General features: G+C 48.8%; 2 protein-coding genes across 2 annotated transcripts in view; both read left to right on the plus strand.

Annotated features, from left to right (window-relative positions):
- Window positions 1-2935: 2935 nt before the first annotated feature.
- On the plus strand, window positions 2936-4987 carry LOC308574887 (fibrous sheath-interacting protein 2-like). The gene is made up of 3 exons (XM_081173243.1): window positions 2936-3177; window positions 3765-3890; window positions 4778-4987. The coding sequence occupies exons 1-3, from the start codon at window positions 3070-3072 to the stop codon at window positions 4946-4948; spliced, it is 405 nt and encodes a 134-aa protein (XP_081029369.1). The 5' UTR covers window positions 2936-3069; the 3' UTR covers window positions 4949-4987.
- An 897-nt stretch (window positions 4988-5884) lies between these two features.
- FSIP2 (fibrous sheath interacting protein 2) overlaps window positions 5885-26441 on the plus strand; it is a 38394-nt gene continuing 17837 nt past the window's right edge. The window contains exons 1-14 of the mRNA XM_081172815.1: window positions 5885-5970; window positions 6854-6993; window positions 7497-7641; window positions 7805-7915; window positions 9205-9349; window positions 10213-10317; window positions 10490-10635; window positions 11199-11256; window positions 13213-13812; window positions 14676-14797; window positions 15384-15462; window positions 18064-18145; window positions 18793-18829; window positions 19221-26037. Coding sequence (XP_081028941.1) covers window positions 6857-6993; window positions 7497-7641; window positions 7805-7915; window positions 9205-9349; window positions 10213-10317; window positions 10490-10635; window positions 11199-11256; window positions 13213-13812; window positions 14676-14797; window positions 15384-15462; window positions 18064-18145; window positions 18793-18829; window positions 19221-26037 — 8584 coding nt within the window. The 5' untranslated portion in view covers window positions 5885-5970; window positions 6854-6856. The remainder of the gene's footprint in view (window positions 5971-6853; window positions 6994-7496; window positions 7642-7804; window positions 7916-9204; window positions 9350-10212; window positions 10318-10489; window positions 10636-11198; window positions 11257-13212; window positions 13813-14675; window positions 14798-15383; window positions 15463-18063; window positions 18146-18792; window positions 18830-19220; window positions 26038-26441) is intronic.

The raw sequence follows: 26441 nt of genomic DNA on the forward strand, positions 1-26441 counted from the left end.
ATTTTCTTCATAAACAGCTTTGAGGTGGTTGGGGTATTTTTTACAATCAGGCGGTGTATAAATCTTATGAAACAAGCGAACAAGCACATCAGGCTTGGCCCTCTGTCCATTTGTTCCACCATCCCCCTTTCTAAAGGTATTCTGAGACCAGTGATCATCATCACATACTGGGACATTCAATTCCTCCTGCTCACTGCGTAGCATGGGAAGAGCCATCTCTTCCTTTCCGTGATCAATACGTGTAGGAGACTTTCAGCATGCAGTGCCCAATCTGAAAGAGGCACAATGTCCACAGAGGTATCCTGACAGTTATAGGTGAGTCCTCAGGATAAAGTAGTGTTACACACCAACCCAATCTCTGGGTGGTAAGAAAACCCAGCGGTTCCAGGTACAGTTGTACCTTGGAAGCCAAACAGAATCCATTCTGGAAGTCCGTTCGACTTCCAAAATGTTTGGAAACCAAAGCGCAGCTTCTGTTTTTTTTTTTTTTATAAAATTTTTATTGGTTTTACAGAATTTTTAGAAAACAAACAAACACTTAAAAAGACAAACATACACGTATAATTTCATAACATGTTTTCATAAACCTCTTTTCTGGGACTTCCCCATACCTCCCCTTTCTGCATCCCAATGTCCAAAATTTTATAGCAACTCCCAATTGTTACTTTCCAACCTCTGTCATCTTAGTCCTCTCTGTATTCTGATCTTATATCACTGTATCCCTTTGTTTCTAAGAACCACAACACTTTAACATTCGTTAAGTTTATAATAGTCCTTAAGATAACTTTTAAATTTTCTCCATTCTTCTTCCACCGTCTCTTTTCGTTGGTCACGGATTCTGCCTGTCATCTCGGCCAGTGTCATATAGTCCATCACTTTCATCTGCCATTCTTCCAGAGTAGGTAGATCTTGTGTCTTCCAATACTTTGCGATGAGTATTCTTGCTGCTGTTGTAGCATACATAAAGAAAGTTCTATCCTTCTTTGGCACCAATTGGCCGACAATGCCCAAGAGAAAGGCCTCTGGTTTTTTAGGAAAAGTACACTTAAGTACCTTTTTCATTTCATTATAGATCATTTCCCAGAAAACCTTAATCTTCGGGCACGTCCACCAAAGGTGATAGAAGGTACCTTCAGTCTCTTTACATTTCCAACATTTGTTATCGGGCAGATGATAAATTTTTGCCAGCTTAACTGGGGTCATGTACCACCTGTAAACCATTTTCATAATGTTTTCCTTTAAGGCATTGCATGCCGTAAATTTGATACCGGTGTTCCATAACCATTCCCAGTCAGCTGACATAATGTTATGACCAACATCTTGTGCCCACTTAATCATAGCCGATTTGACTATTTCGTCCTGTGTATTCCATTTCAGCAACAAGTTATACATTCTAGATAAATTCTTAGTATTGGGTTCTAACAATTCAGTTTCTAGTTTTGATTTTTCCACCTGGAAGCCAATTTTCCTGTCCTGTTTAAAAAACTCCATTATTTGGTGATATTGAAACCAATTTTGTACTTTATGTTTCAATTTCTCATGACTTTGTAATTTGAACTTATCTCCATCCTGTTCCAAAATTTCCCAATACTTCGGCCATCCGACCTCCATATTGAGTTTCTTCACTGCCTTGGCCTCCACTGGTGACACCCATCTAGGGGTTTTATTTTCCAACAGATCTTTATATCTTATCCAAACATTGAACAATGCTTTTCTAACAATGTGGTTTTTAAAGGTACTATTGACTTTGTCATACCATAAATATGCATGCCAACCAAAAGCATTATTAAAACCTTCCAGATCCAAAATGTCCGTGTTCTCGAGGAGCATCCATTCTTTCAGCCAGCAAAAAGCTGCTGCCTCATAATACAATTTTAAGTCCGGCAGGGCAAAACCCCCTCTTTCTTTAGCGTCTGTCAGTATTTTAAATTTAATTCTGGGCTTTTTGCCCTGCCAGACGAATTTCGAAATGTCTTTCTGCCACCTCTTAAAACATTCCATCTTGTCAAGAATCTGCAAGGTCTGAAACAAAAATAGCATTCTAGGCAATACATTCATTTTAATCACAGCAATTCGGCCTAACATTGATAATTTCAAATTGGACCATATTTCTAGATCTTTTTTAATTTCTGTCCAGCATTTTTCGTAATTATCCTTATACAAATTCACATTTTTAGATGTCAAGTAAACCCCTAGGTATTTCACCTTCTTGACCACTGTCAACCCTGTCCCAAAGCGCAGCTTCTGATTGGCTGCAGGAAGCTCCTGCAGCCAGTCGGAAGCCACAGAAGACCCGTTGGATGTTCGGCTTCCAAAAATAGTTCGCAAACTGGAACACTCACTTCCAGGTTTGCAGTGTTTGGGAGCCAAAACGTTCGAGAACTAAGCTGTTTGAAAACCAAGGTACGACTGTACTTACCCAGGGTTTGGTTTCCTTGGGACAAAAAGGTCAGCAGAGACTGGGGTGTCCTTAGGCTATATGCTCTTATTTACACATATATACAACACATAGAAAACTAAATAGGCCCAGAAAGCAGGATTTCAAGACAACTCTTGTCGAAAGCTTGGCAGATCTGTGACTTTAGTGTTGATCATCAGATGATGCTAATATTAGTGCATTTACTTGGACTTGGTTTTTTTTAACCCATGTGCAACTGCATTCATTCTGCGTGCCTGTTTTATAGTTTTGTTTCTCAACTTTGAATTTTTTTAATCTGTTGTTATAACTGTTCTCTCTGTTCTGGTATACTTTATAAAATGAAACAAATATATTTGCAAAATAATAATAGTACCCCCCCGTGTTTAGCAAAGCAAGCCTGCTAGCATCCTCTGTGGTGCAGAGGTGAGTGAGCTTTGGAGTCATTAAGAATCCGGACAGCAATGGTGGATTCCATCACCGGATTTCCCCCCCTCGGAACGGAACATCAAAGATCTTGAGAGCTCCACAGAGAACTGCTGGTGGAACTCCCCTGTTGCTAACAATGTCTTGGAGAGTTCTAGAAGGGCTATGTGGAGGTGGCAGTTGGAGGCCATGTCCTCTGAGGGCAACAAGCCAGACTGAACCTCAAGATGACGTACCCCAACCGAGGGCTGCTGAAGGCAGCTATGGGACATTACCTGACCGAGAGCGCCAGGACGGCGCTTGAAGCTATGGAACCGGATGAAGACGTTGTAGACGTGAGTGCTGAGCCATCTTCTTTTGGAGCTGGAGTCAGGGAGGGGGAACCAGAGAGAAATGCAAGCCGGGGAGGGGAAATCTCTGACTCGTGTTCCTAGGCTAGGCAATGGACAGTTAGTGGTCCACCTGTCCACATTCTGGGACCGAAGATCAATCTGCTTCTGGGGGAGGTTTGCTCTGTGTCCCACTATCCCACCCAGAATCCCCCAACCTAATGCCTGGGGCTGATGGGAATCAGAGTCCAAAAGGTCTGAAGGATGCCAGGCTAAGGGCCAGTCAGCCTAGGCCACTGACACTCTGAGCACAAAGCTGTTTGGCCTATCCCATGCCCAATACACTGGGCAAGCAGCAGAGGAGCTATGTAGCTTGAAAACATGTGCTTGAAAATAAGTTACCGGAACTTTGTGGTGTGCTTCTGGAGCTGCAGTTGTGTGAAGCAATTGGCAGTACCACACACACGCTGGCGAGGCGTGGGTTTTTTGTTGCATCCTCAAGAGACCTTTCTAAAGAAACCCTGAAGTGAATGGGCAACTGCAGCAACTGGTCTCCTCTCCCTGCTGACACGTGGGTGTTTTGACTCTTCCAGGTGGGGCCTGGGAAGCAGATGCCAGCCGTGGGACCCAACCAGATCCTGGACATGCCACTCTTTACCAAAATCCCTTTCCTGCCAGGCTCAAACACTATGTTCTACAGGACCAATTTGGGTGAAAAGGTGAACAGAGGATATCTACGCGTGCACACACAGCCACATTTTTAAAAGGCGGGACTAAAACATCCCACCCACTCACACACACCCCGACGAGACCACAGATAATTTAAATCCCAAAGCCTGACTGAGGGGGCGGGGAATGGCCCAGTACCTAAAGATATTTAATGGTGGCTTCAGGTGAAGTTCCCTGGGGAAAGTGTTCCGCAAAAGGGGAGCCACTGCTGAAAAGGCCATGCTCCAGTCCTTGACAATAAAGCATTCCAGTTAGTTCTGTGGAACCAGCAATGCACCTGGAACTGTGTTGACCCCCCGCTTCAAAGTAAGGTTCCCCAATCAGTCGCCCGCTTGGAATACAACTCCTGACATCCATGCCAGCTGCGGCTGGTGGGAGTTGTAGTCCACAAGCATCTTCCCCAGCTTGGGGAAGAAGGCTACCTTGGAGTCTGAGAGATCCTTTGTTAGAATCATAGAATTGTAGAGTCGGAAGGGACCCCAAGGGTCATCTAGTCCAACCCCCTGCAATGCAGGAATCTCCACTAAAGCATCCCTGACAGATGGCCATCCCACCTCTGCTTAAAAGCTTCCAAGGGAGGAGAGTCCACAGCCTCCCAAGGGAGACCATTCCACTGTCAAACAGACCTTGCTGTCAGAAAGTTCTTCCTGATACTTGAATGGAATGTCCTGTTTCATTCCCTGACCCTTTTTGATGTATTGCTGTGTCTCTGCACAGGAGGGGCTATTGTTTTGCTTTGTTCTTGTTTTTATTGTGCATTTTGCGTGTTTTTATCTTGTGTTTTTATGCCGTGAACCTAAGATCTTCGGATGAAGGGTGGTATAGGATTAATAATAATAATAATATTAATAATAATAACAACAACAACAATCCCCAGCTTTACCAGCCATCTGCCACTTTTGACCTGAATGACCCATACTGCAAACTCATGGCACCCAGCTATAAGAGCCTCCATGACCCACACCTGCGTGCCTACTACAAGCGGAAAGACAACCTGCGGAGGCTGAAAAAGGCAGGCCACATCACCGACAAGAACAAGGCAAGTTGAGCTGCTTCAGGCATTGATGCCCCTACATCCCTGTGCTTTTCTAGCAAGACAATCAGGACTACAAAATGACAGCCATAAAAACAACAACACCATACCAGAAACATTTTTTTAGAAGGCAATCAACAAACAACACCATTGATGTCACCTCAAAACAGCCTAGAAGTCAGATTAAAAGCTGCAAATCCTATAAAAGAAAACCAAAACATCTTAAAGGAGTAGGGCTGTAGCATATCCAGGTAGGGCTGTGAGAGACTCTGTGCTTGTAACCCCACAGAGCTGCTGCCAGCCACTGTGAGCTAGGTGGATTGATAGGCAGCTTCCTGTGTTTATATTTATATCTGTCTTCTCTCCAGAGCCATGAAGACTAGAATCTTAGGGGAAGAACTGTAGCTTCTGAGTAAACAGATTTCAGACAGGGGCTTAGGATGTCAGCACTGTTGCGGGAGAGCATGGAAATGCACAGAGGGCTCTTGAACCTTTCCCCATGGTGGCTGAGAGATGGAAAGAAGATAAAGTCCCCACCAGAGAAGAATAGCAGATTAAGTTGATGGATTATGCAGAAATGGCTAAAATGACCAGAAGAGTCAGAAATCAGGAAGACCAAAATTTTAATAAGGAATAGGGGAAATTTATAATTTATCTTAAAAACCATCTTAAACAGCTAACTTAGTAGGATTGGAATAACATAGTTTAATGGTGAATTTTGGACATAATGGAGATGTAAAAGATCTGGATTATCATAAAAGATGCAGGAGGAAATAATTAACAAAAGGACCCACAAAGGGGAGGAGGTCCAAGAGATTCCTTGGAATCTTGTTTTTATGTTGTATGTTGGATATGTGATTGTAAAACTTAAATCTGAAAAACCAAATAAATATTTTTTTAAAAAAAGAACCTTTCCCATGAATGCCTGACTTCTTTTTGCCTCCTAGGTGGTGTGTACCCTGAAGGAATTCAATGAATACAGGCAGTACCTGACCTCCCTCAAGCTGGAGTTTGAGAAACACTACATCAGAGAACAGGCAAGTCTTGGGACCATTTTTTGAGATCTCCTTCTGCCTCTGCTCAGCTGCTACAAACAAAGAGCATATTGCAAACTTGATAAGAGGCATGACTTCCTGCCTAACCTACCTCACAGGGTTGTTGTGAGGATAAAATGTGGATGGGAGAACTACGTGCACCATCTTGGGCTCCTGATGTATATTGTGCTTTGGTCAGAATTGAGTATACGCTTCCAGAGTTAACACCAAATACATTACCTCTGGTAAATGAGCCACCGTAGCTGCTGGATGGCCGTGAAAATTTGTGTCCCAGGCTTTTTAGATCCATCTACCCCATGTACTAAAGGGACGTGGGTGGCGCTGTGGGTTAAATCACAGAGCCTAGGGCTTTCCAATCAGAAGTTTGGTGGTTCGAATCCCCGTGACGGGGTGAGCTCCCATTGTTCGGTCCCTGCTCCTGCCAGCCTAGCAGTTTGAAAGCATGTCAGAGTGCAAGTAGATAAATAGGTACCGCTCTGGCGGGAAGGTAAACGGCGTTTCCGTGTGCTGCTCTGGTTCGCCAGAAGCGGCTTAGTCATGCTGGCCACATGACCCGGAAGGTGTACGCCGGCTCCCTTGGCCAATAATGCGAGATGAGCGCTGCAACCCCTGAGTCAGCCAAGACTGGACCTAATGGTCAGGGGTCCCTTTACCTTTACCTTACCCCATGTACTACTATCGGAAACCCAAGGGGCCTATTGGTTGCCAGATGTGAAAAATATTGGCATTCTTTTAAGCTCTCCTACCCCTCTAAATTGGTCTGACGCGTTCCTCTGCTCACCCGACCCCAAGTGACAACTTGCTGGCAGCAATGTCCCAAGCAAAAGCCCTGATGCCCACATCCCTCTAATCTTCTGAATTCCAGAAAATGCTTGAGAAGCAGATCACCAAGCTCCAAGACACTCAGCATCTTCCAGAGGCCGCCGACACGTCGAAATATCGGGACTGGATGCTGAAAGAGGAGAGGCCCACAATACAGGAGCAGGAGACCGTGATGAGGAACAGGTGCCCGAAGGAGATGGGTAGGGGGAGGAGTCTAGAGGGCATTTTTGCACATGAGGTCTAAAGCGGACCTTTGTGCGGTTTGCAGAGTGACACCACAAAGCCAGCCTGCCCCGCTTGGGTCTGGTGCTCCTTTGAAGCCTCTCTTGCGATCCTCTTCTGCATAAACAGCAAGAAAAAACAGGAATTAAAAGCAGGAGAAATGGGCCGAAACAATAAACTGCAGGTCGTAAGAGTTGGAAGGGACCACAAGAGTCATCTAGACCAACCTCCTGTGATGCAGGAATCTTTAGCTCAAAGTGGGGCTCAAACCTACAACCAATCAATCTCTTACCCTTCCACAAATTGGTTTGGGGCCACCAGAGGGCATGCGGGGAGGGGGGAATGAGCTTTCAGCTTTACCTGAAGTCCCCAGGTTAGCCGAGAAACTTGAGCAAAGAAGAGGAAATGGGGTGAGGTCCAGCCAAGCCATTCTAATCGATCCTTTGCCTTTTTTCTTCAAAAAGATATTTAGAGTTGATTAACCAGGAGCTGGAAAAACTGGAGCAGCTGGCAGAAGAGAACCGACAACTCGCTTTGGCTCAGGACGACAAAAAGAAGCAAGGCTTGGAAAAACGCAAGCAGCTCCTCCTACGGAAGAAAATGGAAGAGGTAACCACAAAGGGAAGCTGGAACAGGAGGTGGCGCCCATCCTCATTCGCCCTGGCCACTGGGGCTGCTTGGAGTTGGGTCCCCTTTGCTGTTTTACACCCAGCTGAAAAGAGGCACAGCGCAGAAACAGGTGACCAATGGCTGATGAGTCTTTGTTTCCCAGGAATGGAGGAAGAAGGAAATGCTGCTCCTGATGAAAATTGGTGATGACGTTAAACGGGAAGCAAGGATCGAAGAGCAGAGGAGGAAGAGCAAGGAAGAGAAGCTGAAAAGGGTAAGTGGAAGAAGGGCAGGGAAGGTGGCTGGCATCTGTGTGGGTCTTGGCTGGCAGCTGAGCGGTCATGGTAGGGTGCCACAATCAGCTGGAAGGAGATTCTGCCCAGCATTCCATCTACGTAGTTCTATATTATCCAGAAGTTCCCATCCTCCTAGCCAAGACCCTTCCCTAATGTTTACTCAACAGCAGCCTTTATTTAGCAAAGTCCCCCCTGCAATGTTAGTTAAAAGTTTATTCCTTTTTTCAAAAACAATATGATTTTCATTTATATACATTTCAGTAGCAATTTAATAATAATTCAGACATTTCAAATATCGACTTCCTTCCTCCTTTTTCTGCGAATCGTTAAGTTTTCTATCATCATTCCCTGTGTATTGAAAGTTATATTAAATCGTTCTTTTATTCATCTATTTTCATATATCTGTATTTTAAAAACTGCAGCTTATTACAATAGCCCTGCCAATGTTTTTATCTGTTTGCAATTTGTTTGTAAATATTCAATATACCATTTCCATTCCTTCATAAAAAGTTTGTTATCCTGATTTATTATTCTTCCAGTAAGTTTTGCCATAAGTTTTTGTATCCATTCTTCTTTTGTCAGAATTTTTTTTATTCCTTGTACTTCCTATCAAGCATGGAGTACAGAGTTGTCCCTTAAGCATCCTTCAATCAGTCAGTTCCTGTTCATTATGTAGGGAGTGATTTAATTACTGGCTTCCTTTTACTTGCTCCCCTTTGGTATAGCAAAATTGCTCTGTTTAGATTGGAGAAATGAGCAATTCATCACAGAAAACAGACAGAAGGTGCCAATGCCCAGTTCATAGGGGCAAAATCTGGCAAATCATAGAATTGTTAGATCGTCTCTAGTCCAAACCCCTGCAATGCAGGAATATGCAGCAGGGGATTGAACCTGCAACCTTGGAGTTATTGGCACCATGCTCTAACCAACTGAGCTATCCAGCTGATCATCATTGGGCAGTTGCCAAATAACTTGGTCTGTGAATTGCATCCAGTGCTTGCTGTTGGGGGGTTTTTTTGTGTGTGTTCCAGCTGGGCATGCTTAGTGAGCCCCCCGCCCCCAGCCTGAAAAGAGGTGAGGCATGCAAACTAAGAATTCTCTCATGCTGCTTCTGAGTGTCTGTGGTGCAAGATGAAAAGGGCGGTGCCTTTGCCAGCTTGGGGGGGGGCAATGTCTCCCCTTGGATCCAGCATGATGAGAGGTTACAAAGGACCCTGGAATGAATCCCGAAACGGTGACGAGGCTCTGCCCTTTGTGCACCCTGCAGAAACAGAACATGCTTGAGAAGAAGATGGCTCACCACTTGAGGAAGCTGCAGGAACGCTTCCAGAGAGAAGGCTTCTTGCTCCCTCCTGACAAGATGGTCCACACGATGGACGTTGGAGATCGGGGACCCCCAGCTAAAAAACAAGGTACATGGCCAGGAACGGCTTTCATGGAATGACCTCTTGCTGCTCTCTCTCTCTCTCTCTCTCTCTCTCTCTCTCTCTCTCTCTCTCTCTCTCTCTCTCTCTCTCTCCTACTCTTCTCCTGGGATGCTTTCAAGTCTCCCTAAGGCTCCCCTGGACAAACCATTTTTTGAGCTCCAATCCTGATTTTCTCACTCAAGGCTTATGCGTAGGTTAAGCTATGTCCTCTCTTTATCCATTCCGGTTTGTTTCCTTCCTCACTTTCCTAGCTGCAAAGAATCCGCTGTTGTTGTCTTTAAGTAGATTTGTTGCGCTGCTTTTAAGAACTTTTGCAGCCGTTCCCTGTTGCTGGTTTCCGCCTGTTTTAGATGATACACCGTATAAGTTTCCTTTTCCTTTTTCTTTTTTTGCCTTATTATTCATTTCATAAAATTTATACACCACTTGATTGTAAAAAACGACAACTCCCTCAAAGCAGTTTGCAAAAAATGGTGAAACGGTGATATTTTCAACAAGAGAAATTAGCAACATGTAGAATTTAAGCTGTGTGCCTTTGTTTGGATTGATAAACAGCTGAGAGAGTTCCATTGAAATATGAAACCCAGTGCTTTTTTTCTGGGGGGGTACGCATGCTCCTAAACATTTTGTGAATCTGTTTGTCCTCATTGAGGGGCAGTATTTCAATATGAGTAGGAAAATGAGAGTACATCTAAACATTTTTTTAAGAAAAAAAGCACTGTCCATGACTAAAATTAAATACATTTCCTGCATGTCAAATGCAGAGGCTAAATGCAGGGGCTTTTCTGCTCTGCCATAGACATCTCAGCTATTTTAGAGGCTGACTATGATTATGGTTATGATTAAAGACTCCTCCTTGCCCAAGACAAGCACCGAGGAGGCCAGTAAGACCTCAACAATTGAGAGGAAGTCCACCAGCCTCCTGGACAAGAAAGGACCAGAGCTTCGAAAAGGTACATTCTGCTTTTTTGGGGGGGGGGAAAGAAACTGGGAGCGGAGTCAAAGCTAGGGGCCCCCCAGAGAAAGGCAAATGGTGTGCTTCACACTTGTCCAAAGCCCCCTGCCCGCTGCCCATCTTGCAAAGCCGTTCACTCCCGCCTCTTCTCCTTCTCTGACCTATCCCAGTTCCGGGAGGAAGCACCAGTGCGACCAGGCTGGGGAGCCAATTGTCCGCTGCCAAAGGGAAGAATGGGACTAAGCAGTCCATGGCAACCCTCTTAGCCCTGCCCAATGCAGAGGATGCCGCAAGCAAGTCTGCCGCATCCCTGGAGGTGAGTTGACCTGGGGTCAGAATCCAGTGGCCGAGTTGTGCCCTCAAGGCCACTGACCCAGGAAGAGGGCAGCTGGCCTGGCTGCATGAGGGATCTATATGTTGGAAACAGTCAACAAACATTTACAGTGCATGCAGTGATGGTCACTAGTTTAGAGGGCTTATGAAAGAGGATTGGACAAAATAATGACATGGAGGTTTTGTTCTGCCTCCAGAATAAATTCGAATTACCAGTCTCTGGGGAACTACAAACTGCTTATATATATTAATATGTGGTGTATAAATCTTGCTAAATAAATAGTGGGGAAAATATGCTCTCCTTCCCAGTGCTACCTGGATGCTATTGGGGGTTGTACTGGTCCCCTTTTGCATGCAATGCAGGAATTGTTCCTTCAGGCCATTCAGCAGGGCCCCTCCCAGGGAAAAAATGTGCTGGGCTGGAGGGTTCTTGAGACTCATCAAGCGTGGCTCTTTCTGTGTTCCCATTTCGGTCTGTTGCAGCCTAGTTCCAACCCAAATGAGTCTGTTAAAATGCCTGCCTTTTGTACTGCTTTTTCTTCGCAGCATGAAGGTGCTGTTAGCGAGAGAGACCTACAGAAGGAGATTCTTGAATTGGAGCCAGGTGAGAGGCTCTTCCTGGTCTCATTCCGCAAGGTGGATGAGGGTGCAGGGTATGGACTGTGGGGTTTTCAGTGTCTTTTGCTGAAACATTGGGAGAACTTGGTTTTATTTCGGGATGGCAGGGACAAGGGCTTAAATAACTGGGATATTCTTGAACTGATTGATTCAGGGGTTGCCAGCACAGCATCTCTGAGTACAGATGTACCCCCAAAAGCCTCACCTGGTGCCCATTGGGCAAAAGCCGGTGTGGTATGATGGCTTAGGGTATTGGACTTGTTGGCTGGCAAGCAAAATATAGCTATATAAAAGGAGAATTCATGGGTGCTAAGATCCAAGTTTGGGGTGAGTACTCTTTGGTGAGAGAAGCCCAGCAGAAATTTAAAATCACAAAACATGCTGCAAGCTAAAACATGGAAATATAGGCTGTTATACCTTTAAAATATGCCCTCCAAAATAGCCCTCTCTTCCCCCAGCATAGTAAAAGACCATACATTTGGTATGTTAAAAATTGTTTACTTACAAATTCTCCAAATGTCAGGTTCATGTGCTTTTTCACACAGCAGTAAAAAACCAGAGGCAATAAAACTTGGCTTAGTTACACAGTGGTGAAAGTTCCTAAATTATGGGTATATGAACACAAGAAAGGCTTGTTAGAGCCATGTGGTTAAGCACGAGCAACCAGATCAAAACCGCTTCACGTGCTGAGCTTCTCTGGTTGACTGGAGTACAATAGGCTCGATTACCTTCCTCCCAATGTGATGGGGAGTGATCTAGCTAAACCTGACAGGACAGCTTACTCTATGACATTAACCCCTTCATGCATTAATTAGACATAAGCATGTTGGTTATATGAGGCTGATTATCTATCCTACAGGGCTAAGACCTGGGTGTGACCAGGATTCAAATCCCCACTCAGCCACGAAACTCCCTAGGGTGATACTGGGGGCCAGTCACTGCCCCTCTCAGCCTAGCCTCCATCACAGGGTCATTGTGGAGATTAAATGAGTCAGGGAATATTCATTGGGAAAGAAAAATTAGGTATAAAAACAGAATTTCCTGGATGCCAAGTTCCAGGTTTGGGGCAAGTACTTTGGTGAGAGAACCCCAGCCAAGATTTAAAATCACTGAATATGCAGCAAAGCAAAGCGCGGAAATATAGGCTGTTAGAACTTTATAATACAGTGGTGCCCCGCAAGACGAATGCCTCGCAAGACGGAAACCTCACTAGACGAAAGAGTTTTCCGTTTTGGAGGTGCTTCGCAAAACGAATTTCCTATGGGCTTGCTTCGCAAGACGACAATGTCTTGCGAGTTCCTGCTGGATTTTTTCCTCCCCCCCTTTTTCTAAGCCGCTAAGCCGCTTATCAGCTGATCCGATCAGCAGATAAGTTGCTAAAAGCTGCTAAAAGCCGCTAATAGCGCTAATCCGCTAATCCTTCAATGGCCTTGCTTCGCAAGACGAAAAAACCGCTAGACGAAGAGAATCACAGAACGGATTTTTTTCGTCTTGCGAGGCACCACTGTATGCCCTTTTAAATTCCTTCCAAAGTTCCCACTCCCCCTAGCAGAAAATAATATGAAACCATACAGTAAAATCATAAGAAATTAAAAACACGTTAAAAGCAAAATAATTAAAAACAAACACCAGTAGACCATTGTGGGAGATGTATGCTTAATTGGCCTGGTGAAATGGAAAAGTTGTCATCAGGCATTTAAAAGGTTGGAACAGAAGCTGCCTGCTGGATCTCTAGTGGCAGAGGGTTCCACAGGACAAGGCCGATGACACCAAAGGCTTGGCTTGTGCAGTTTGTTTACATTTTCAGGTTCAGTACTTAAAAACAAGTCACCAAAATCTCGAGCTGTCATTTATTTATTGCCTGCCCTTCACCCTACCGTCCCAGGGCAGCTTCCAACATTAAAAGTCACCCATCTTAGATGTCACCTTTTATCCTGTGCAGTGGGTGAGGCCATCACTGGTCCAGGCGGCGGCAGCAGCAAAGTTTCCTTCAGCTCCGCCAAAGACCTCACGTCGCTGACCAGTAACACCAACCCGCCGACAGAGATTGCCTCCAGTGTTGCAGAAAGCATGAATTCGAAAATCACACCCTCTGCCTCTGGCGGAGTCATCAGCAACGAGGGTGGCATGTCAGGCTGTGGATCGGCCGGTTGCGGAAGCAAGGGGTCCTGTTGCGGATCGGCCGGTTGCGGAAGCAAGGGGTCCTGTTGCGGATCAGGCGGTTGCGGAAGCAAGGGGTCCTGTTGCGGATCAGGCGGTTGCGGAAGCAAGGGGTCCTGTTGCGGTTCACGCGGTTGCGGAAGCAAGGGGTCCTGTTGCGGATCAGGCGGTTGCGGAAGCAAGGGGTCCTGCTGCGGATCGGCCGGTTGCGGAAGCAAGGGGTCCTGCTGTGGTTCCGGCGGATGTTGCAGCAACAAGTCTGGCTTTGGCTCAGGCCGGTTGTACAGGCATAGTGGGAAAGTGACCGGTGGCTACGATTCCAGTGGTGGCAGCAGCAGCAAGCACGGAGGCAGCGGCGGCAGCGGCAAGGTCCCCGTTGATGGTAAGTTTAATGGCTTGGAGGAGTGGCAGGATCAAAGCTTGACCTGAAATATACAGGGCAGGGAGGAAAGTTGCAGATCAGATTCTGTGTGCTTGCAAAAGTTTCTGTTTTCCAGGTTTTTAAACACCCAGGGAGCTTCCCTGAGCGTGGAAGTCTCCCTGCCAAGCTCTTACCCACAGACTGGCACTGGAGCAGAAACAGGGGACAGAGTTAGCCCATTGCTGCCACACAGCTTTATGTGACGCATACACCTTATGCACATGCAGAACGTAAGGAGAACCTGCTGATCAGGCCAATGTCCCATCTAGCCCAGCATCCTGCTCTCACAGTGGTCAGCTGGATGCTAAAGTGGGAAGCCCTTGAGCAAACTCTGAGTGCAACAACAGCACTCTCTGCTTTTAAATCACTGCAACTATTAGGGACTGGCTAGACAAAGAGGAGTAGTGGGAGACACAAGCCAGGGAAGCCCCAGGGGAGGAAAGCTCAGACCCCAGGGATTGTTGGTGGGACACCAAGGAGAGGTCAGAAGGAGATGCTGAAGGGGCTGATAAGGGATAATTCACAGGCTAAACTCACTACTGATCTTCCAGCTGTGCTGAACAGAAAGCAACAAAACCATTAAGTTCTGCAAACAGGAATCTTTTAATTAACATTGATGAGGACCATTGCTGAGCAGGTCTTTACAGTGAATATGAAAGATGGATCTTGGGCACGGGGAGATATTGATCTTGGTAAGCAACCCTAGAATTGCAGCGTCAGTAGCAGGGTGCCAGTGGAGCGCCTGGGTGGGCAAGGAGCTAAGGTCAAGGTTTTCCAGGTCTCTGTGCCTCAAATGCCAGTTATGCCTCCCTCTTTTGTTCTAGGAGTGTCCAATCGATCATCCTCAAAGCCTTCCAACAAAGCCAACATCTCTTCAGCCACCCCCCATCATACTGTTAACGAGGGCTCTAGCAAAGGGAAGCAGAAGAAGCGAGCAACCTTAATGGTACATGGTTGAAATGCTCAATGGCAAAAAGTTCAAAGCTGCCCAGAGGAAGTAGCATCAGGCTCAAAATGGGTTGGGAGTTGCTAGGGCTTGTGTGGGGGAGAGTGGAACAGATCATCTGCTGGCTGACCTATGGGAGATGTTGTCTCAGCCAAGGACCAAAGACACCTGAAGGTTCAAGACCTTTCTTTCCAGTGGCTCTGCCCCACCTGGAAGGCTGTCTACAATCCTTAAAGGGCCCACAGCTTATTTTTCAGAGCCAGTGAGGCATAGTGGTTTGAGTGCTGGACTAGGACTTGGGAGAGACCAGGATTCAAATCCCTCAGCCAGCCACAAAGCCCACAGGGTGTTGTTACCTTGGGATCCAGTCGCTGCCTCCCAGCCTAGTCTACCTTATAGGGTTGTTGTATGGATAAAAATTTAGAGGAGGGGGACCATGTACACCACGTTGGGCTCCCTGGAGGAAAAGAGTAAGATATAAAGGGATTCCTCAAACTTTGGGGTGGCTTAAAATTCATCTGGCAAAGCCGCAGGAGACTCTCAGCGGATGCTAACACATACTTCTGCTTTTAAATGTCTGCTTTAGTTTGCCCAGAGTGAGAAGGAAAGTCAGCCCAAGGAGAGGAGCTCAAGCAAGAAGAGGAGAGTGGAGAAGAGCAAAATAGGTACAGAGCATACTGAACACAGGCCCCACATGGCGAGAGAAGCAGGTTGGTTGCCTTCCAGGCTTCCGGAAGTGGCCATTTAGTATCCTAAGCATCTCATACTTTATGGTGTGGTGTTTGCTGTGTGTGTGTGTGTGTGTGTGTGTGTGTGTGTGTGTGTGTTTGACATATGCTGTTTGACAGTGGAACTGTCTCCCTTGGGAGGTTGTGGACAGAGGCGGAGCTAGTTGCTCCCGCCCAGAGTGGCGCACATGCTGTGCACCCGGGGGCGGGGCTAGCTACCCACAGGGGTGGGGTCAGTCACCCCTCAGGGATGACACCCGGGGCGGACCGCATCCCCCTTCATCTGCCAGTGGTTGTGGACTCCCCTTCCTTGGAGGTTTTTAAGCAGAGATTGGATGGCCATCTGTCATGGATATTTTAACTGAGATTGAACTACAGTGGTACCCCGCAAGACGAACGCCTCGCAAGACGGAAAACCCGCTAGACGAAAGGGTTTTCCGTTTTGGAGGCGCTTCGCAAAACGAATTTCCCTATGGGCTTGCTTCGCAAGACGAAAGCCCATAGGGAAATCTCCGGGGACCTCTTTTAAATGCTAGCGGTGGGGAGCAAAGCCTTCCCCCCCCCTCCGGCCTTCAGAAGAGGTCCAGGAAGGCTGGCGGGGGCCGAAAGGCTTTGCTCCCCAGCGCCAGCATTTTAAAAGCAGTCCGGGATAGCAGGGAAGCGCTTCCTGCTATCCCGGACGGCTTTTGAAGGCAGGAGAGTCTCCGCCAGCAGCGGCAGCGCTGCCGCTGCTGGCGGAGAGATCCACGAAGCCTGGGCGCGCTGCGCGCAGGCTTCGACATGCCGGCAAGTCTCCGCCAGCAGCGGCAGCGCTGCCGCTGCTGGCGGAAAGGTCCGGGAAGCCTGGGCCGGACAGCTTTTGAAGGCAGGCGGGGGGAGCAAAGACTTTCGCCCCCGCCAGCCTTCAGAAGAGGTCCAGGACCTCTTCTGAAGCCTGGCGGGGGGCAAAAGTCTTTGTCCCCCCTGCCTGCCTTCCCAGGGGCTTTTAAATTGCCCCGGACAGCGGAGAAGTCCTCCGCTGTCCGGGGCGATTTTAAAATGCCGCCCGCCAGCATTTTAAGATCGCCCCGGACAGGGGAGAAGTCCTCCGCTGTCCCGGGGTTTTTTAAAATGCTGGGGGTGGGAAGAAAAGCCCTTGTCCCCCCCCCCAGCCTTCAGAAGAGGTCCGGGGACAGACTGTCCCCGGACCTGGTCTGAAGGCGGTTTCCCTAGGAACGCATTAATTGATTTTCAATGCATTCCTATGGGAAACCGTGCATCGCAAGATGAAAAAACCGCAAGACGAAGAGAATTGCGGAACGAATTAATTTCGTCTTGCGAGGCACCACTGTACTAGATGATCCTTGGTGGGGGGTTAGACTATATGACATTTGGGGTCCCATCTCTACAGGGGAGGACGCAGGTGGCACTGTGGGTTAAACTACAGTGCCTAGGACTTGCCGATCAGGAGGTCATCGGTTCGAATCCCCACGACGGGGTGAGCTCCCATTGCTTGGTCCCTGATCCTGCCAACCTAGCAGTTCGAAAGCACGTCAAAGTGCAAATAGATAAATAAGTACCACTCCGGCGGGAAGGTAAACGGCATTTCTGTGTACTGCTCTGGTTTGCCAGAAGCGGCTTAGTCATGCTGGCCACATGACCCGGAAGCTGTACGCCGGCTCCCTCGGCCTATAGAGCGAGATGAGCGCCACAACCCCAGAGTCGGCCACGACTGGACCTAATGGTCAGGGGTCCCTTTACCTTTACCAACTCTACAATTCTATGATTCTAGAATGTGTGTGTATATATATAAACACCCACTGATTTGAGCCTGTTCTCTGCTCCCCAACCTTCTTTTAAATGGAAAAAGGGTCTGCTTGAATTCTTGTGAAGTGGGAAATGCATTTCAGCCCTGTCCACGGGGGCTCAGGTGGCCTCCGTCACTCAGAGCGCCTTTTTCATGCTCCAGCTGGTTCGCTAGGGCCAGCCTCTTTTGGACAGAGGTGACTTGACCACTGTACTCCACATGCTCTGGTGACTTCCCTTGTAACCATCGTATTACCACTAGCTTCCCATGGGATTGGAGGTGGGGAAGAAGAAGTGGGAGAGAACATGGGTTCCTGGCAGATTTGAGTCCCAGGATCTTTAATTTCACAAGTCAAGCCCTGGCAGAGAGTGTGGCCAGCCCATGTCTTGACCCAGGTCTGAGCTGAGAAATGGAGGTCTCCACTGAATGTAGCTTTCCCATCATGGATTTGGCAATGCAACTCACAGAGCTAAACACATTGGAGGCCTCCTCTGTTCAAATTATACCTGCAAGTTTGTGGTCTGGAAGCAGATTGGATATGCCCTGCGCAGGCTTGATTTTTGAAATTAGAGAGGCTAGGCCTCAAGTTTATTTCAGTTCACGCATAAAGCCCTGGGCAGGGCACATACAGTGGGCTAAAGGGGGAGAGGCATTGCCCCATGTGCCCCCTCCCTCACTGTTTCCCCACTAGCTTGGATTGTAATTGCAACCCTGACAGGATTATTAACCCCAAGGTCTATCTCCTCTTGCAGAGCGTATGGCCTCAACATCTCAGGAAAATGAGGATTCTGAGTCCTCTTACTCAGCTTATATCCACCAACTGCTTTCTACTTCGTAAGTGCCCCAGAGAGAATTGGAATGAAGCATGATAAGGAATTTGCACAGTTCTCCTCTACTCTAGAGAATGGGTAGCCAATGTAACTGCCTCCCAGATGTCCCCCAGCTGCAGCTCACATCAGCCCTGCCAGCCAAGTGAAATACAGCAATTAGATTTTAATTAGAAATGCAGACCATCTTTCAAGAAAGTGCTGTTGTTCAAACTGCTAGTGAGAAGTGGGGACCCCGTTCAAGAAAAGGCGAGATGTGTCTAGCCTCTGCTTGGTTATTCCCCCCCCCCCCATCCTCTGCTTTCCTTATGCTAATCCGCCACATGCAAACTTGAAAGCCTTGTTGTTGCCTTGTTCACTTGCCAGAGCTATGGCTTGGGCTCTGGTTGATGGATGTGATTGATCCTGCTCTGGAAAAAAAAATCCCAAGAGTTCCCTTCCCCTTCTATACCAGAACTGGCCACAACAGAGTTGTCTCAATTATTGCTTGGGCCAGGAAGCTGTTGCTGTGATACTACTGGTGCGCAAGTTGGCCAGATCACCCCTGAAAGAAGTGGCCCAATCCTAGGCACATGTAAATACAACTTCACCCCAACATTTTGACTTCCTCTTCTTTTTCTTTTCTTTACTCCCCCCTCCCCCCTTTTCTTTCAGAGACCAGTCGGGAATCCGGGAAAGCCTAAGAGGAAAAGTAGGTTGCTCCATGAATTGTGCTGATACGTTTCATAGCGGATGAACTGAGCAGTTTTAAAAGGTTCATTCCGCCATCTTGATTTGAAATGGTGTCCAGTTGCATATCTAAGCATAGCTGAAACACTCATCAGGATGTGGATGGAAAATTTGGTTACAAACTCCTTGGGTTTTGATTGGGAAAACATTGCACGGGGAGGGGTTATGCCCCCACAGTTTTGCCACCCAATCGAATTCAGAGCCTCCCACCTATCTGACTACTTTTGGATGAAAATCAAAATGTTGGGTGCTCTGTTCAGGGACCCTCCCTAAACATCATACCTGAGCCAGTGTCTTCTGCATGTGAAGTCAATAACCCCTTTTCTCCCTCTCCCACTCCCTCTCCCTAATAGATCTCTGCTCCGGAGCTTAACAGCATCATCCAGAATATAATGACCTGGGTCGTGTCGGCCGTCACCAGCATCCTCTACCCGGCCCTCACCAAGTTCGAAGAGCGGGTCAGGACCAGAGTGTACACCATCTCCGAAGAGTCTGTGCTGTCCTCGGACAACTCCAGCAGCTGCAGCAGCTGCAACGAGGACCTCTACGAAACCTACAGGACCCTCCCCACCATGTCCGCCAGGAAGGTCAGCTTCACGGACACCAGCATCAAGCCCGCCACCTCGAGCGACCTGCGGACCATCAGCGGGAAGCCTGCTTCCCTGCTCTCCTCCAAGTCCTCCTACACCTCTTTTACCAAGAGCACCCAGGTCTCGCTGGACACTGACCTCATCAAAGGGAAGCTGAAGAGAGGGAAGACGGCCATATTTCTGTCCCCGACCAAGCACTGTGGGCTGCTGTCCACCACCGCCAGCATGCGCAGCTCCAAATCGGACAGCCAGATCACCCAGATGCAGAAAGGTCCCGTCGACGGCCCTGAGAAGCCGGGCGCTTTGTATCACGGCAAGCGCAAGTGCATGATGTCGAGGGGTCTCTTTGGCAAAGATACGACAACAACTACCACGACTGGCACCACCACCACGGACACAGAAGGGCTTTCCTTTGTGGAAGGAGAACAAAAGCCTCCTCCCCATGGCCCTGTAGACCAGAGAGAGGGCATCTGCTTGAAGGACCTCAAGAGCATTTTTGCCGAGCTGAAACTTCCCCTCACCAAAATCACGGCCATTATTCTCGACGACGTTTTCAAAATGATACTGGTGGACCAGGGCTGCTCCGTCAGCATTTCCATGGAGGACCTCCTGGAATCCATCTCCGAAAGCCTTTTAGGCAGCCCGCCCTCAGGCCAGCCAGTCGCCGGGTCAGTCTCTAGGATCGCCAGCTTCGTGGCTGCTGACATTGTGGAAAGCATGCTCAGCAAGCTGCACTCCATCACTCAGAAGAAGTATTTCGAGACCATCTCCAAGGACGGCTTCATGGCCGAGTGCAAAGTCATGTGCGTCATGGCGTCCGGGAAGCATTCTGCACCTGACCCGTCCTTCTGGCGGTCTCGGATGCCCCTGTCCCTCGAGTCGACGTATGAGATCGCAGAGGAGATTGTCCAGATTATCATTGAGAAGCTGAAAGTGTTCGCCACCTCGAGCCAAACGAAAGTGTCCCAGTTTGAACTGTGTGCCAAGATTAAAGCCATTGGGATGCCTTTGAATCAGCTTTGTGCATCAGTCCCACCGCACACGGTAGAGTCCGAGGCAGCCAACGCCCTAGTGAAGGACACCATCCGCAAGATAGTTTCCAAAACGGTTGCTTCCTCAGAGACAAACCTCCTCCAGTATGTGGAAGAGATGATTGCCAGCATCTTAAACTTCATCCAGAGGCAAATGTGCCCGGAAGGGACGCTACCTACCAGGGAGAGCTCGATTGTGCTTCAGCTCATCAATGACGTGTTCAACAGCTTGAGTACAGAAAAACTCCAGGGTATTTATCCAGCGGCAAAACCAAGACCTTGCCTCAGAGTGCAGGGGGAGCTTCCCAGCCACGGAGCTTCTCCTGATCCCAAGGCCGCGACGGTGACGGGAGCCACACATGTGTCAGGTGAGAAATCGCCGAGGAAGCCGTTCTCTCCCGTTAATGTCCCCGGCATGGTCATTTATTCTGAGATGGAAGCGGAGGAAAAAGAGAAAAGGGAACCCGATGGGACTTTGTCATCAGTGAACAAGGAGCGGCAAGTGCTGCTGACAGAAGAGGCCCCGGATAAAGTAAGGTATGAAAGCTTTGGGCTGGAATCCCGGCAGTGGAACAGACTCAGCCCCAAATCGGCTGAAGCGGAAAAAGAGGGCAGGACTGATGCAAAAGGTGCAGAAAAGGACATGGAGCATTTTGTCCAAGACGCCATTTTCTCGTCTCTCGGAGGTCAGCAGAAAGGACAATGGGCCACAGCTGGTGAGTGGTCCTTGGAGCAGGCCTTGCAGAAAATGGAAGAGGACTTCAAGGAGGAAGAGCAATCTCCGATAATCCGGACCGTGTGGAATCTCTTGAATGAAATGTTCCAGCATATTTGGGCTGAACAACCTGTTTGCCCCCCTGGCCCTCCTCCTCCGTCTCTTGCCCACATGGACATCAGTCGGTGCCCGCCTGAAGAGCAGCCAGCCTCCAAAGGGCACACTGCCAAGCTCAGGGCTCAGGCCGTGATCCCAGACGCAGACGTCAGCACTTTTGCCTGCGATCTGGTGAAGACTGCGTTCGAGAAGATCTCGCGCGCCACTCAAACTGAGGCGGAGGGCATCCGAAGCAGGCACTCGAGTCTGATTATCACCGATATCTTCCCTCTTAATGTACCTGGAGACGCCAGCAAAAGTCCACCGACGGTGCATTTCAGAGAACCAGAGGCAGCTTGTCAGTCAAGACCTGCCCAGGAGCAAACACACAGCAGCCCCACAAGCGCTGCAGAAGATTCAGCCAGGGCTAGCCAGCCTGAGCATCGCCTTCCATCCAAATCAGACCTGGCTAACGACCTGGTGCAAACATTTATCTCAAAGCTGGAAACCTTTGTCACCTGCAAAGTGGAATCCCAGCTTTGCTCAGACATGAAAAACCTCAAAACGTGCATCAGTTCAGACTTCTCCTCTGCCATCCAGCAGGAACTCAGGCGGATGCTGGCGAATCAGTGTGGGGGGTTGCCCAGCTGCTTAGAAGGCATTTTGAACAGTTCTGTTTTAGGTGGGAAGGAAAAGGCACTGCGGTCGTCTCACGCGAACTTAAAGCCATATGCCCAGGAAGTGGCCAAGATGGTGCTGAAGAGCCTGAAGCATGGGCTGGACAGGGAAGTGGAGAAGATTTCCATGCCCCCCATTATATTCTCCGAAAGCATCGCCGCCAGCCAGATTGTCAGCCTGGTTTTGATGGTCTTTGCCCCTTCGGAAGTGCAGTGCTCCTTACCCCGGCAAGATAGCATTTTGGAGAAGCTTTTCAGGAAGAACCCTGACTACAAAAGAGATATCCAGGCCCAAATCCAGAACACAGTTGAGATGTTTTTAAATGAAATCTACCAGACTGTCATGTTGGATGTGGGAAGCGCTTCACCTTCTCCCTTGGCCACCGAGAAACTTCACACACCTGGGACTTCTAAGGCAGGAATGCTCAGCGCCAAGAAAGTCCCCTCTGCTCCTTTGGTGGGGAAACCCGACGTCTCACTGGTTTCCAATGATGTGGTGGACATTGTGCTTGAAGATCTAAGCTCTGGCCTTGCAACTGTTCTGAATACGAGGGGAGCCCTTTCTGGCCGACTCCAGTGCCTCCTCTTTGACCTTATTCAGAGGACTGTTGAGCCTCTCACTCAGTTGGCTGGACGAGAGGCCAAGGGTGGACTCAGGAGCCATTTCCTGGATCACAAAGCAGATCGCCACAAAGTTCCAGGCCTGGCAAAAGGCAGAAAGGCAGCAGAGTTTGGAACCAAGCAGCTATCGGAGTTGAAGGACTGTTCCCCAGAAAGGATGGCAAAATACTTAGTCGACAACATTTCCCACAGGCTGGAGCTGTTCGCCGAGGAGAAACTGGAATCTGAGTTGGCCACAGATGGTCAGCCGAGAGCCGGAGAGGGCAAGGCGGACAGCCACCGCAAAAAAGCCAAAGTTGTCGTCCAAGAGTCCCTGTCCAACTTGAGACTCTGTGCTGAGAAACTGACCAGTACCATCCTGAAAGTCATCCAGGCGGACCTGGAACGGGAGATGCTTTCTTGCCAGAACATCATCCCGTATGAAGAAAACGCCTCTGCCAATGAGCTCATGAATGACCTGCTCAAGATTTTGTCTGTCCAAATAGCTCTGACGGAAAACGAGGTTCAGAAAAGGGTTCTAAAAAGGATTTTTAGGCAGCAGCCGTCGGGGCAGAAAGGAGGTTTCCCACTGGTGACAGGAGTCGAAGATGTCCTCAACCAGGTGACCCAAAAGGTTGTGGGTGAGTTGGGCCACCTACCGTCTTTTCGCACAGACTCCTTATGCTTTGGTTCTGAATCAAAGTCTTCTGCCTATAATGGGATGATAGATGCCATCTCCCAGGCAAATGCCGGGAGTGTAGCTGGTGAAATTGTAGACAGCGTGTTCACGAAGATCTACTCCATTGTCATGGAAATGCTGTTTGGCTCAAGGGATGGGGACAACTCAGGCAGAGAAAAAGACCCATCTGTGGAGGCATCTTCCCCTACAGGGAAATCAGAGATCCAGAAGATGACTCTGGCCCTTTCCCAACTCCACCCTACACCACAGACCATTGGGGAAGAACTGGTCCAGAATGTGCTAAACAAAATTGCCTGCTTTGCCACATCCAATTTGGAAGAGGTCCTCCCACAGTCTATGCAGCAGAAGCGGAGGAGGCACTCCGGCTTCCAGTATGAAATGCATGGTGGTGACGGCATGGCAGGGAGGCCCCAAGCCTTCTCCGATGACTCTGAAACCTCCCTGATGAGAGCAAGCTTGTGCAAGTCAGACTTGACAGTGTACGCAAAGGATGTCGTTGGCAAAGTCCTTGGAACCATCATTGACGACTTCAAAACCGAAGATTACCATCGGACAATATTACGGGTCAACACCTTATCGTCGGAGCAGATCTCCCTTGCGAGTGATCTGGTGCATTCCATTGTGCAAGACCTGCACATTGACGGCCCACATTCTCACGTGCACCAACACACCACCGCAAAGTCTTTCAGGATGGACAATGGGCAGATGTATCTCCAGATTGAGTCAACCACAAAGGACATCCGGGGTAAACCCAAGTGCCTTTTCTACGAGGACTTTCTGACTTACCTCAAGCAAGTGCTCCCGAAGGAAGGCATCTTGAAAGACATATTTGAGCAGCAGCCGCTGACCGACGCAAACATCAACGAAACCCTCAAAATGCTGCAAGTGGCAGAGAGCATTGTCAGCGAGGTTCTAATGAGGACCCGAGATCTTGAGTCATCTGTTTGCATCCTGAAGAAGATGCAGGGAGAGCTGAACGAGAGGCTCTTCTGCTGCAGTTTCAAGAGATCGGAGGCACCGGGGCTTTTCCACAGTGATTCCCAGGCCGAGATCGGCTCAGTTGCCAGGGACATTGTGGCCAGTGTGTTTGAGAATGTGCATAAGTGTCTGATGAGCAGCATTCCTGCTACGTCAGACGGGTTCCCGGGGAGGAAAGTCCCACCCAAAGGCCGAAAGAACCGGTTCACCCAACCCGATTTCCCTTTCTATAATGTTTCACTGAAGGGGGCCATGGATACAATCGACAAGATAGCCAAGGAGACAGTGGAGTGCACCGTCCTCATGCTGGAGACCTTTGTGGCCCGGCATTTCAGGCGGGACTTCCGGTGCAACTTTTTGGAAATTGTGAAATTCCCGCTGGAGAGCCTCTCGTTTGCACAGTTGACCCGCTCTTTGGATTCTCTCTCGGCCCAGGTCGGGAATGTGGCGGAAACCACAATGGACGGCTTTCGGAATAAGTTGCAGGGGGAGAAAGAGAAAGGAGGGCTGCCAACTTTGGGCTCGACCCATAACTTCCTGGACTTCTCCAGGCTGGGCAGTGCCGTCACCAAGGAGTGCATTGAGACAGCCATCCGGCAGGTGCAGATGCTCCATGCTGAATTGAACGTTTATGCCAACAATGCCGTCAGCAGTGTCCTGGAAATTATCAAGCACACCCTGGACCGGGAGCTCACTCAGAAGGAAGCCACCCTGTTCTGCAGCTCCTCGGAGAGCCTTGTCCTGAGCGAGACCATCAGCGTCATGCTGGACCGCTGCAACGAGAGCCTGACCGAGATCACGTCCGAGCTGATGGTGGAAAACCTGCAGCTGGAGATGTCAGGGCGAGCCTTTGCCAAGGACAAAACCCTCTTTCAGGATCTCGCTGCTTCGCCAGGCAGTGTGAAAACTACGTCCAAGAAAATCAGGAGGGTAGACATGAGGGATAGCTTCCCCCCAATCAACGTCCCAGGGATGGTGATCTATTCAGAAGAAGAGGCCGAGGTGCAGGAGGAGACACCCTCCAAATTCCCTTCCGTCTTCAGGTACTCGGAGTGGGATGCTCACGTGGGGCCAGAGAGGCACCAGTGCTTGCCCGGTTGCTTGTCGGCTCCCAGGGTGCGGCCTTCTGGAAGACGGAGGCAGGACAGGGTCTCCAACAGATTCCAGCTAGATTTCCCGGAGGACAACTGGCTCCCCAGGCAAAGCTCCATTCCTGAGGGGACCATTTTGGAAAAGCTGTTTAAGAAAACAGGGGACTGTGAGGCTGTCCCAAGACACACTAAAACAGGGCGCCGGAGCAAGGTTGGCACCATGCACCAGCACGAGCCCTTTGCCAGAGGCCCTGCACCAGAGAGCGGCTGCTGTTCCGCCATCTGCCCTCTGAAGCTGGGCCACGCCGCCGAGGAAATTGTCAACACCCTTCTCTGTGAGTTTGGCGTGGAGAGTGAGTCCTTGTGCTACGAGAAGAACACGCACCTTTTCCCGCTGAGGGAGGGCTCCAAGCCCGGGGCCCACGGCTTGCTCAGCCGGTGGGATAAGAGGCAAAGTGATTCCAGCGAAAGGGCAACGACGGAGGAAAGCTGCTTCTTCATGCAGGAAGGGAGCAATTTGCTTTCCAAGTGGGAGAGCAATCAGTACATCTTCAAAAGCAAGAGTCCAGACAGGCATAAAGACCTGGAACTCCTCGCCTGCTTCCACGTCCCAGACCTCTGCGAGATCCAGACGCTAGCCAACCATATTGTCCTGAGTGTCATCAAGGAGCTGATTGCCTTCCGGCCAAAAGGTAAGTCTCGGGGCTATGTTGTGGCGGCCCCATTCAAGGAGCTGACTTATGCTCTGTGACAGCCGAAAACAGGGATGGAGACAACGGTTCGTTTGGGTTCCTTTCGGTTTCTTGTCTTAAATCCAGTTCTTCACATTTCTGCAGCATATAATCATACAATTGTAGAGTTGGAAGGGACCCTCAAGGGTCCTCTATCCCAACCCCCTGCCAGGTGGAAATCCCAGCGAAAGGATCCCTTGCAGGCTGGAAATACTGTTTAAAGTTAGTAAAAAGCTTAACATTACTTATTGAGATGTAAATTGGGCTGATTTGCCTGTTTTATACAGGGTGCAGAATTAAAAAAATAATTAAATACATAATTTATTATTGTTGGGGGCATCTTGAAAGAGATATTTGAGCACCAG

The sequence above is a fragment of the Podarcis bocagei genome (genome assembly GCF_964188305.1).
Source record: "Podarcis bocagei genome assembly, chromosome: 15".
In the NCBI taxonomy this organism is placed as follows: domain Eukaryota; kingdom Metazoa; phylum Chordata; class Lepidosauria; order Squamata; family Lacertidae; genus Podarcis; species Podarcis bocagei.